Source organism: Phalaenopsis equestris, unplaced genomic scaffold (assembly GCF_001263595.1).
Source record: "Phalaenopsis equestris unplaced genomic scaffold, ASM126359v1 Scaffold204539, whole genome shotgun sequence".
NCBI lineage: Eukaryota > Viridiplantae > Streptophyta > Magnoliopsida > Asparagales > Orchidaceae > Phalaenopsis > Phalaenopsis equestris.
In genome coordinates this window covers 365472-379084 of record NW_018224089.1, presented here as the reverse complement: position 1 = coordinate 379084, position 13613 = coordinate 365472, and the positions used below count along the sequence as shown (strand labels likewise).

Below are 13613 nucleotides of genomic sequence, written 5' to 3'. Positions count from 1 at the left end.
CGACGATGCGACAAAATAGGTGTCCTCCCTAGGCAAAATTGACGTTCCGGACGCGTTGGCGCAGTCCGTTTCGTCATCCGGGGTCGCTCGGACGACGTCGTCGACGATCGGGTCAAAAACGCGTCGAAATTCAAATTTCACAAAAATATTGACCCGCGATCGATTGTTTCAAAAATTTCATTCGAGTCTTCGACGGGTAACAGTGCAAGCGATGTGAATTATGGCGATCGGACGTGTTGGCTCTCCGAATTGCGAAGTTTGTGCGCGCGGGAGTGCGAATTGTGCAGAAGGCCACCCTAAGGCTCAAAAAGGTCCTATAGGGATCCCTTTTGGGTTTCCTCATGTTGGTTTCACCCTTCTAAATGCTAGAAGTCGATACCACACACTTGGAACCACAAAAGAGGACGGAAGTAGGTCAAATTACAATGAGGCGGGCACCACTTCTAAGGTTCTAAGATAGTCAAAGGGAGATCCCTAAGGCTAGATCCTAAACCCTAAGAGGAAAACTAGACCTCACTAAAAATGAGGTCAACAGATGCCCAAGAATCTGAAGCTCTGGCTATGTAGTGGGCTCTCAAACTAGCTATTATCAACAACTGGAAGATGTTATAGATTGAAGTGGATTCCTCTATACTATTGGACTATGTCAGAGGGAGTGCTACTCCCCCTTGGCACATTCTACAGTGGACAAAATAGATCAAATCAATGTGTAATGTATTGAGAGTCACTTTAAAATTCATATATAGGGAAGGGAATAGGCCTGCAAATTTCTTTGCCAGGAGGGAGGGAAATCAGAAGAAGTAATTGTATCATCCTTACCAACCCCCTCTCTCAGTTTTTTGCTTCATGGGGACTTAGTCAAAGCCCCCCACCTTAGAATTGTAACTTCTGTTTGAACTTAATATATTTTCTTCTTTTGTCAATATATATATTAATATATATTTATCTTGCTATTAGTTAATTACGTTAATTATTTTTTAGGCAATAGAAAATAATAGGTAGAACTTAGCCGGATGACCAAACCTCTATCCTTTATCCTAGAATTTTGATGTATAATTTTGAATAAAAGATACATAATATAAGTTAAAAATTATTGGAAGATATATATATATTAATTTCTCAAATGTTTTGTAGTATGCTTTGCTAATTACTGTTAGGCATGTTTTGTATCAACGACTGATGAATTTATTTAAAAGGTTGTGAAAAATGCATGATTTTATTCTATGATCATGGAGACAAATAATTTTCCATTCAATCCTTAAATTTAAACATTAGGACAAGTGTTAGTGAAAATTATATCTGACTGACATGTTTGTCTGTATTACGTCTCATTTTGATCTTAGAGAGTCAAAAAGAGCGTGAAACTAATTTTGTAAAAGCTCGAACTCTCATTTATCAAGAAATTTGTTGCTTTGGTCTAATGGTCTTATGATTTTATCTCATTTTTGTAACTTTCTAAGAGGTCACTCATTCTGAGAGTGCACCCATATAAGCATGGTTAGCTGTGGAGTTCTTGCTAAAAATGCAAACATTAAACGTAAAGGCGTCATGATTTTTAACTGTTTAGCTTCATTCATTTGACAATAGGGGTTTAAAAAGTTAATGTTAGCATTGGCAAATCAGATTCCATAAAGCAATTACTAATATATAAGAAAGTAAGAATTCTTAATAAAAAAAAGGATGTGAATAAAATAGAATTTATAGATTTTGATGATTTATATAATAAGCTTGGCAATAGGTGTTGACAAATTCGATTGATAGGGGCATTAAAATTTTTGTCTATTTCTAGAATTCAATCCTCGTCTATGTCATAATAACTCACACGAAGAGCTCGCGAGACATTTGGACTTATTAAGTCCAAGATTCAAGGTGGACGCATCTCCTAAAACCTTAGCAAGCCCTCTGAGAGCGAAGCAAAAGACAAGATGGGTAGCGATAGCGAGAACGAGATGGTCATAAAGGAGAAAAAGACAGCGATTGCTCTCGCGCCGATAGCCAAACCCCTCGCAAGCAAAAAACTGTGCAAGCCAACTCACAAGCTCATTCGCAGAGCTACTGAAGCTAAATGCGTGAGGAGGGGAGTAAAGGAAGTGGTTAAAAGCATTCGTCGTGGTCATAAAGAGTTGTTCGTGATTCCTGGAAATATTTCACCTATTGATGTAATCACAAACGTCTCCATACTTAGTGAGGAAGCTGACATTCCATATATATATGTTCCGTCACGGGAGGATCTTGCCACATCTACAATAACGAAGAGGCCAACATGCTGCATTCTTGTGATGACAAAGCCAAAGAAGGGGGAGTTGGACCAAGAGGTGCAAGAGAAGCCTACAACAGAATATGAACTTGTTGCGTCTAAAGTGAAGGATTTAACATCAAATCTCTACTAATTTCGGAGGAAGCGAAGTGAGTTGAAACTATTTCACTACTAGTGATTAGGATCGTAATTGATGAAAGGGAAACTCATAGTGTTTAGTTGTAATTTTTATGGATGTTATTTTTGCATGTTGAGATTCAACTGAAATTTGGGAGGACCATGAACAATGCTCTTGTTTTAAAATAATCTTCTGGATAATTGCAACCTTTTTTTCAAAAAAAAATATATAAATATATATATATTAAATGAAATCGGTATTTGGGCACCCAACTATCGATTTTCCATGCATTAGGCCCCATGATGAGAGTCTGCGCCGTGTGCCTAAATATTCGAGAACCCAGCGCCACTGGGGATCGAACCCGTGACAAGAAGTCAACTCTGCCAAACAACAAATCACGGCATGCAGCGCGCACGCACACACACACATACACACATATATATATATATATATATATATATATATATATATCATTTTTTTAATTATGTATTAGAATTGTTTATCTCAATTTTAGATTTTTTTTTTTAGGCAAGAGAAAATAAAAGGTGGAACCAAGCCAGATGACCAAACTTTTACCTATATCATAGAATTTTGAAGTACAATTTTGAATGTATTATAAAAGATTCATTATGTAAGTTAAAAATTATAGGCAGATATAAATTTTTTATAGCATTTCTCAAATGCTCTGTAGTATGCTTTGATAATTTACAGTTCAGCACGCTTTTGTATCAATGACTGATGAGTGTATTTAAGAGATTGTGAAAAAAAAGCATGGTTTTATTCTATGATCATCAAGACAAATTAATTTTCTACTCAATCCTAAATTTTAAACATTGGGACAAGTGTTGGAGAAAATTATATCTGACTGACATGTCTGCCTCTATTACGTCTTAATTTGATCTTAGAGGGTCAAAAAGAGCATGAAACTAATTTTGTAAAAGATCAAACTCTCATTCATCAAGATATTACCAGCTTTGGCCTAATGTTCTTATGATTTTGTCTTGTTTTTGTAACATTCCAAAATGTCACTCATCCTGAGAGTGCTCCCATACGAGCATGGATAGCTATAGAGTTCTAAATAAAATTGCAAACATTACACCTAAAGGTGCCATGATGTTTAACAGTTTAGCATCATTCAATTTGAGGGGTTTCACAATCTCTAATTAAATAACTGACGTCCTCATCAATATCCTTACCCCCAAATCATCTACCAGACAAATAAGATTCTAGAGGTAACCCATGTACATTCAAGAACCAGGTCTCATCATATAACATTTTATCCCATTTAGGGTTCAAGAAATATCTCCCATGATATAGCAATTTGTTCTGTATGACACTTAATTCTTATATTCATGCTGGTGTAATGCTCCGATACAATTTGTGAGAGATCAAACTCTCATTCAACAAGATATTATCCGCTTTGGCTTAATGATCTTACGGTTGTGTCTCACTGGTGTAATTTCCCAGGAGATCAAAGTTCTCACGCACGTGCATGCTTAACTTGGAAGTTTCTGACAAAATTCTAACATTTACAAGCCACTTCAATGTTTAAGAGTTTAAATTCACATTCTACTTAAGGGGTCTCACAAACTTGTCTAGTTTAAAGCCCAACTAAAAGAGACTAAATGTCTTAAAACGAAAAAGAGAAAAGAATTATATAATTATCTCAAACTAATCATAACATGGCTATCAATTAGAAATCCTCTAGTTAAACACCAAAACAATCAAATAGACAAGATAATTTTAACATCATATTAAGAAATCACCTAACAAAAGCGTTCAAATGTGAGACCATGAACTACAAAAGCCAAAAGGAGTTCTTAGAAGCCACAAGCATCACACTTTAGCAAATGCCCATTTCTGCCAACCAAGAGTTAAAATTATTCAGCAAAAGAAATCACCTGGGCAGACATCAGTTCTTTTAGTTCCGCAATAGGTGCTTTTTCACTCCCGTAGCTGCCAATAAAGCAAAGAAGATACTAATGAGCAAAGCTTAGGTAATTACAAGAATTTTAAGTAGGCTTCAAACACACTCATATCTGCAAGTTGCGGAAACCTGGGTGATGGAAACCAATACATCAAGCTTATTAAAAAACGTTTAAATACACTTAACGCCTTATTTTCTACATGGTGCAAAGCCTGTGTTTTAGATCCTGAAAAGCAGCTTGAGCTCCCTTTAATCGAAACTCAATGCCTTTGAGAAGGTAAATTGATAAATCTATGCATTCAACATAATTCAATTTTTGTTTAGATTTCAATTTTGAGATTTTTTATTGGGGGATACCACCAAAGTTAGGCTTCAGTTGAAACAATATTTTAATTATATTTTAGCAGGAAAAACAGTGTTCATTGGATGGCAGCTTTTTCTAATTTTTTTCTTAAAAAATTGTATTGCAAAAGTATAAAAACAATTGTCGCTCAAAAAGCAACTTTTAACAGCAAAAGCAGAGAAGCATAATCAGCCTAAATAAAGCATTTATTCCTACTTGATAAAGGAGAATATTCTTCACAAAGGAGACCACTATGTTCTAATTGATATAAAAATGCTTGCATTAGGCAAATGGTGTTCGCTACATGTTTCTGGGGTGACTGGTCGGGACAGCCTAAAAAAATAAAACAAAAATAAAAACAGAGACAGTTTTGATTTCATAATAAGAAAGAAGCCTAGAAAGACGAAGCATTTGTAGGAGAGAACTCCCCAATGAAAAAGGAGATCCATTTTAACAGATCATATAATTAACTTTTGCAATACCACAACTTTTTTTCATTCTACTTGGTGTATCAATTCGAGTGAATTTCTAGCCCCTTTTTTTCCTTCAACTTGACCAATAAAAAGAATCAAGTTAAATTCAATTTGAAATAAACTCTCACACACAATAAGTTAAATTCAATTTGAAATAAGCTCTCTCTCTTTCACATACACATATATAGTCATAATGAATTAAAAAATAACTTATAAGCAATAAAAACTAATCATACAATCACCAAAAGGACAAATTTCAAAAATTGCATCTTCTTTGTGTAATTTCAGTTCCTATTTTTTGTTAGCAAGTTTATTTCCTTAAAATGAAACTAAATCAAGCACATTTTTAAATATGTCCATGAAGCGTTATGGAAATGGAATTAAAGTCTGTGAAGGTCTAAATGTCCCACCTTCCAAGAATATAGTGAGTGGCAGAGACTCAGTTGTGATAATTCTTGAAGTAAGAGAGTTCTACGTTGTAAATACACTCAAACGGTTAGGTAGCTAAGTGTGTAACCATGAGCACCAAATCAATAAACTTATTGTGACTTCAAAGCTTTCATCTAAACCTTGACATGTAGCAAGGTTTTCAATTAAGTAATTATGACAATAAACATTTAAAATGTTATTCAAGTATTAACTAAATGCCAACACGGGTGTTCTAACAAATCTGCTGCATACATGTTTGTCCAAGTGATATGTGCAGGATGACTTCAAAAAATATAAATTATGAAACTTTGCCTTTCTGAAAAAAAAAAGATAATAGCTGAAAGAACATACCAGATAGTGTGAGGTGTGTCAATATTAATGCCATATATGTTATAAAAATTAACTGTTTCAGGAATCTTGGCACTTGACATAATTTTCCGTGTTTCATTAGCCCACTTCAAAATCTCTAAATTGAAGGGTAAAGGAAATTTCATGCCATCACATGAGACCTGCAAAATGAGCAAAGAAGGTAAGGATTTAAGGAAACAAAAAAAAAACTAAAAAAAGCCAAGTTTGACATTAAATAGTTACTCAATAAATAAACAAAAAACCCGTGCAATCTGATTAAACAGTAGTAATAGTTTAAACTTTTAATCACTTGAAGCACTCTCAGAGGCTTAAATAACAAAACAAAATCAATTACTTGCAGTACATCAAGATTAAATGCTGAAGACAAAATCCATTGGACAACCTGTCATTTAAAGGTTGTCCCACAGAAATGAAACAAGATTCACTAACAAAGAGTTCATTAACATGTAATTAAAAATTTCAATTTACTTGAGTTGTTTTTATTTATTGGGATCATAAATAGGAAATCTCAGAGTAAATTGTTCACTAAATAATTTAGCTCCTTATGAGAAAAAAAATTAAAATATCAAGAAGTTTTAAGGAGTAAATCTTTGCTGTGGTTGGAAGAAATAGTTTGAGGGTATTTGCAATTATTTCCACTTTGAATCAGTAAATCTTTGCTGTGGTTGGAAGAAATAGACCCTAAACACATCGTATTAACAACCATATGTATTATAAGGATCATTGTCCCCACAATGCAAAAGCCAACAAAAACCTAAAAGAATTCACGCCAAAATCTAGGGAGTGACTTCCTACAGACTTACATTGTTGCTCAATAGGGCTTCATTTATTATAGTTGTAACTTCATCTGCTTCGTAAGATTCCAGCAACGCATGAACCTGACCTGAACTGTCATGTCTTCGTCTCCAAATTTGCAAAAGTGGAACATCCTCCCAGCTAAAGCTGACACATCCCATTAATTCGTAAATGGATGGACATTCAATCAGCTACAAATGAAGCAACAATAAGAATCTGATTCACAGTTCTCAATCGTTCCAATTTAAAAGCATGCAACAATTAATGTTAATTATATTTAGGTAAGTTAAGAATAAGTTGCTGACTATAAGTAACAATTAATAGGTAAAGAACCACATCAACAGTTCATAAACCTGTTTTAAACCAACATTAAAAAAAACATAAAAGTTTAACAATTGTGAAAATTTGAGTATTGGTCTAAGGCCAAAGATTATGATGAAGAATTCTTCAACAACAATAACTCCTGTGACAAATTTATTTAGGCTACACAAACCAAAATGTATAAATGTTCAAACATGTATAAGATTTTTACAATATTTAAAAAGAAGAATCGCAAAACCACGGCGATGATAACAAAAATATTGCAAAGGCCATATTATTCATAATTTTTTTAAGGAAAATGATTAACCAGTTTAAAATAACCAAATATATTGCAGCTCTGATGCTAAAAGAGAAGATAATAATTAAATTGATAAAGAGAATTAAGAGCTGTATGGAAGAAGCATAGGTTAAAAAGGTAAAATATAACTATTCCAAATGATCTTATGCAACAAAAATAATTACACAAAAAAACATAAAAATAAAAATAAAAATAAATTGTGGGATAGACGAAAAAAATCTTAGAACTTATCCTATCCAAATCCCAACAGGAATTAACCACTACAAAATTGGATTACTTGCCATTACTAGCCCAGGGATCATATTGTTTTGTTTCTTTTCTGCCATTTTGACACCTAAGGTTCACCTAACGTGATAATCTTATGCCTTTCTATTAACAAGGGAATTAAAGATTATCACCTTCATAGAATAGAAGAATTCTCTAAGACACAGTAAACCTCGATAGATTATCCAATCATTTAGTATAGTATAGAGATATTCAGCCACACCAAACACCATAAAAATTGTAAACGTTATTAACAGGGCAGCCACTGCATACACAGGTAACTAAAATGAAAACAAAAGAAGATTTCAAATTTAGTACCAAGTTACAAATATTTCAACAATTATTTTAATAAATTACTCTAACGGTATTCATGAAGCCTAAACATCATACTCAAAAGTACATGCAAAACAAAAGGCTTCTGTGGCCAATAGAAAACAAACCCATCAAAATAAATGACACAAGTTTGGCAGAGGTAACTGGTCTTCTAAGTCCAGAAAGATCAGACATTTATTGCAGAGAAAAACAGTGATTGGTAAACCATCATAAATATTGATCATTAGATTACTAACTAAAATCCATGATATGAAAGTTCAAGAAGATAACACCACACAGAATAAATGCCATAGAACCATACCAAATGCTGCATGGACAATTTGGAAATGAAAAAATTTTCCTCCCAACCTTGCACAAAAGATGCCCCATTTAAGAAGCTAGTCGTAATATATCCGGGTGCCCCTGTAAGCACAACAAAAAATTAAATCGGAGTAAATGATTTTACAGAAGTGTAGCTACAAAGACCAAAAACCCTTTTTTTTTATGATACAAGAAAAAAAGCTACAAAAAACCAAGCAACATAAATAAAATCACAATCTGGGTTATCAAAGAAAACTATATGGATGTAATCTTTTGCTTATTATCCATCATTCGGGAACATAAACAAAATACTGGACACAATGACATGAAGAAAAATTAGTGTTGCTTGTCTGTAAGAAGCAAAATGGAAAACAAGCATCTAGGAGTATTAGACAACGTTATAAGCTATGGTCCGCTGAAAGGGGTAACAATAGACATAGCAAATGAATAGTAAAAAAAATAGAAAAATAAAATTTTTGAGATGAATAAATTTAGTGACAGGTTTACCGGTATTATATTAATTATTGATAAAGATATTATAAATGTGCTTAGTGCATAATTAAATTTCATAGATTACTACAAATAGATGTCTATAAATAGGCAAGAGAAAATAAAAATACATTAAATAAGAATAACTTCAGTAATGAGAAAATAATACAACAATAAAAAATATAAATTCTTAATATAATGAAATAAACAAATGTGATAATTTAGAAAAGGTAATTCTCCTTTGGAAACTCAAGGTGGCTTCGAAGATATATGAATAATTGAAGGCTTTTTTTGCTTAAAAGTTGCAGCTGTAACAAGAGAATCGCTACTAATATGTGAAAGAAAGAATAATGCAAATTAGAGGAGAAATGTTAACAAGAACTTTGCTTTAGAAGGAAGGACGCGGGAGCGTGTGTGGTGTCCTGCGATCTTGTTTCTATGGGATTCCAACGTCCACGAGTACCACGGCATCCGGATCCCATGATCGGGTGAGGATCAACCGCCGGTTTTATTTTTACTATTTATTTTAGTTGTTATCAAGTTTTCTTCTTTCCTCTATTTCTAGAACTTTCCAATTTTCATATTTTCCAATTAGTTATTTTTATATTATCACTCTTTCTATATGTTGTAGTAGGTTTCGGTATGTAATTTTTTGCTGAGAGATTTCACTTTGAATTCTTCTCTCTGAATTGATGTACCGTATTTCTTTCGCAAGTGATGTGTCTATATCTTGTCGAAGAACAAATGGTGGATCCCCCTCACCGATTCGTGTTGTTTTTAGTAGGGCCAATCGTCAAGCCCCTCCAATTGCTATCCCTCATCATGTCTCACCTCCTTTTCACTCCCACATGTCATCTATTAGCTATTTTCAGCAAAACAAGTGTTGACGCAGCTACAACCTGTTTTCCACAGCAAACAACCTCACGTAACCAATTCTACAACTTTTTTCTAATACCTTTTGTGCTTTATCACACCATCTACGAAACCTAAAATAACAACATTTGGTGTCAGAGCTAGCCAGATGGGGGGTGAATCTCGGTTGGAAGGACGAGACACTAAGCTATCAAAGAAAAATTCTCAACGAGGTGCTCAAGAAATTATCATGGAGGACATGCAGCAAGAAATCCTCCAATTACAGTAAAGGCTCACTAATTTTGAAAAAAGACATCATGGGGAAGTCACCCATAGTAATAATGGTAACCACCTAGGTGAAGAAGATGAAGAAAACTATTTCCACAAATAAGCTTCAAGTGACAGAGCCAATGCCGCACCGATTTAGCATTGAGTATAGAAGGAGAAGCTGATTTAGAGTTAAAGTGGATCTACCAAATTTCGATGTTCACATGGATTTAGACAAGTTTATTGAAAGGCTCCAGATGATAGAACGAGTCTTTGAGTACAATGGTTTTCCAAATGATAGCAGGGTAAAATTGACCGCCATCAAGCTAAAGAAGAGTGTTTTTGTGGTGAAATTTTTTGAAGCTCCTATGCCAACGTGAGAGAAAAAAAAAACTTACTACCAGTCCAAGATGAAAAAAGAAACATAACACAAGTACCTCTCAGCACATTACAGACATGACATGCTCTCGAGGCTTCACCAATTACAACAGCAAGATTTCTTAATAGATGAGTATACAAGTGAGTTTAAGCATCTTATGTTGAAGTGTGAGCTAGTGGAGCCTCAAGAATTACACCATACACTGATATCTTGGGAGATTGAGATTGTCTATTGGGAACATGGTAGAGTTGCATCCATGTTGAACATTACAAAATGTGCAAAACCCTAGCTCTGAAGGTGGAGATAACATCGCATTATTAGGTCTACACCTCCCCTCAAACATAGTTCAACCCCAAGGTCAGGAAGCAGGAGTACACAGTTGAGCATCCCAATCTACCCTACTAGAAGTAAAATAAGTTCAAAGTGAAAACAAGGTGGAGACCTATAATATTTGCAAGTTCGCCTCAGCCAAGAAGTGTTTTAGGTGTCATCATTTTAGACACATTGCATCAAATTGTCTAAACAGAAGAATGATATCTTTCACTGATAAGGGAGACGTGGAGGAAGGAGAAAGTGAAAACTCAGAGAAGGAGAATGAAGAAAAATACCAGCTTGCACTCAACGAAGGAGAGATATTAGTGATTCAATATGAGCTCATGAGAGAGATTCTAGCATAATTATCATTAATTTTCTTAGAAGATAAAGAGTATGAAATGACAGACATTCATACAGAGTTTGCGAATGTGGTGCCACAAAGTACCCTTTTGTAGGCAATAAGAGTAGCATAAGCAAGATAGGCATTGGTTGTCTAAGTGGGTCAAGAGTACGAGAAGCTGACACCAGACACAGCAATCCTAGATAAAAAACTTTCAAGATTTTCAGACATACAGTCAACCTCCTAAATTGACTCTACCGTGGGAAATCCAATATGTCACAAATATGAAAGTTTTGAGCTATTTCTGGAAGGCTATATGAAGTAATATGGGCGTTAAATTATAGTTCAATTCAACAATGTCGTCCCAAATAACTAGCTAAAAAAAATTAATGAGGCGCTATCTCAAAATACGGATGTTTTATAACGAAGAACATTTAACATTGGAATCCAAACCCTTCCAGAGAAGAAGAAGAAACATCTCCTAGCAGAGGAGAATGATGCAGAAACGCAAGTGGGTTCCCGTGATCTCATTTCTATGGGATTAAGTGGTCCGTTGGTATCGCGGCATTCAGATTCTACGATCATGGTAGAAGTCGTTTATTTTTTTATTATTTCTTTTAGTTTTAGCAAGTTTCCTTCTTTCATTTCCTTCATTTCTAGTTCCTTCCTATTTTCTTATTTTCCAATTAGTTATTTTTCTATCAGAAGACTTTTTATTTGTTGTAGCACATTTTGGGATGCAGTTTTGTTGCTGAGTTTCTAAACACAGAGAGATTTTTCTCTGCATTTAGCTCTCTGGGGTGTTGTATCATATTCCTTTCGTAAGTGTTGTACCTGTAGCTTGCCTAGGAACTGGTAGTGGATCCCCCTTACTGTTTGCATCGTGTAGATTCACATTCGACCATTGTTTTCAGCAGAGCCAACCGTCAAGCACCTCCAATCTATTGTCTAGCAACAGGTTTCACCTCTTATTCCCTCCCATGCCATCTATTCACTGCTTTCAACCGAACAAACAATGAAACCAATACATCCTATTGTTCAAAGCAGAAAGCCACCCTTTCCAAGGCTCTAATTAACAGCCCCGTAGCCATTCAAGCCCTATTTCAATCGCCATCCATCCTTTCCATGCCATAATCAATCCTCCAACTTTTTGCAACTGTGCTTTGTCAGACGGTCTAGGAAACCTAGAATGGTGTCCAGGCATAGATACTATTCTTAAATGGAGGTATAAATGTGCACAATTTACAAATATATCGTATTTATACAAAACATCTATGGAGGTGTTAAAAGAATATGCCAACAAAAGTATTAAAAGAGAGCATCAATGGAGTTGCCAACAGAGAGCATCAACAAATAGGTTTGAAAAAGTAGACAGATGCTAGCATAATAAGGACACAAAATGACGACATTTTCGCCACTGGAGAACAAAAATAATTCACCGAAGTATGTAGATAGAAGAGAAATATAGTAAATTAAGTGCCTTAATGGTTGATCAGAGAGAAGATAGTACAATGTAGAGGCTAAAAGTGACCACTCTAAGTTCTCCTCTTAAAAGCAATAAGGTTTTGTAGCAGTTGGAGGATTTTCTGCCACACAACCTCTATGAGTGATTTTCGCAACATTATAACATTTCCTCACAAAAATGTCTCTGGCAATTGTCTCTTTAGTGACATGGTTGGTGCCTAGGTTAAGGTAAGTGAATTGGGATGATGTAGGGCCGAAAAGAAAATTTTAGGGCGGATGGTTTGAAAAATCAACAAGGGAAAAGATTTCTGTGATGAGGTGGGGTTAGGTACGGGTGGATTTGATAACCTTATGATAGGAATAGGATTATGTTAGCTCTAATACTAAATGATATCGAAGTTAACCCAAATAATAATAAGAGCACAAATATTATTACAGAAAAAGCCAAATAGGAGGTTAAACCCAGAACATTGAAATGGAAAACACAACACAATACAACCACACTAGGATTTGATCCATGGGAGGTGGGGGTCAGCTATGTGATCGAAGAGTGGTTGTCGAAGGCTGGAATGGGTTGTGGGGTTGCTGAAAATGGCAGACGGGCTAGAACTATGATGACAGAGAGTTGGAAGGCCTAGAATAGCTGTGACAGCAAAGCAAAGGGCTGGGATAGAGTGGGGCAATAAAGATGAAGGGTTTTGGACTGCAGAACAGCAAGAGTATTGTCTCTAATGCAAAGGCAACGAAGAAGAAGGTGATTTAGGGTGCTAGCAGCAAAGAGAAGGAGAGAAAGCACTATTCGACCCTTGGAGGAGAATCACCGCCTCGGAATGACATACAAAGGGAGCACTACTCACCCTTGGATACAGCCCTATAAGGGAAAATTTAGAGAAGAAAATCGCTGTCCCGACAGAAAACTCATAAAAAACTGACATGAAACATGAAAAAAATATATTTATAGACCTAGGGTGACTAAGGAGTTACCTCACGTTTGAAAGAAAGCACCAAACCTAAGAGGAGGGGTCGATTCTCTCTCCCTTCGCCTGGACCGGTTAGTCCAGGCGTAAGAAAGACGGGATTCCCCACCCACACCTCTCTTCACACCCAAGTCAGTGGGAGAGACACTCTCGCGTCAGCAAAATTAATGAGATGGTTTCTAGAGAATATTAAAATGATTCTAGATCATGGCTCTAATATCACATTATAAAAGAGAATTATGATGGATCACATCTTTACTCAATTTTCTACTTAGACTAAGCATATATGAGGCTATAATAGGC

The 13613-nt window shown here is 35.2% G+C and overlaps 2 protein-coding genes across 2 annotated transcripts in view; one reads left to right on the top strand and one right to left on the bottom strand.

The window, feature by feature from the left end:
• LOC110036270 (lecithin-cholesterol acyltransferase-like 4) overlaps positions 1-13613 on the bottom strand; it is a 65620-nt gene that overhangs the window by 25592 nt on the left and 26415 nt on the right. Inside the window, exons 6-9 of the mRNA XM_020740675.1 lie at positions 8229-8329; positions 6720-6902; positions 5899-6056; positions 4277-4331 (exon numbers count right to left, since the gene is read on the bottom strand). Coding sequence (XP_020596334.1) covers positions 4277-4331; positions 5899-6056; positions 6720-6902; positions 8229-8329 — 497 coding nt within the window. The remainder of the gene's footprint in view (positions 1-4276; positions 4332-5898; positions 6057-6719; positions 6903-8228; positions 8330-13613) is intronic.
• LOC110036271 (H/ACA ribonucleoprotein complex subunit 2-like protein) lies at positions 1734-2390 on the top strand. The gene has a single exon (XM_020740676.1). The coding sequence runs from the start codon at positions 1926-1928 to the stop codon at positions 2388-2390; it is 465 nt and encodes a 154-aa protein (XP_020596335.1). The 5' UTR covers positions 1734-1925.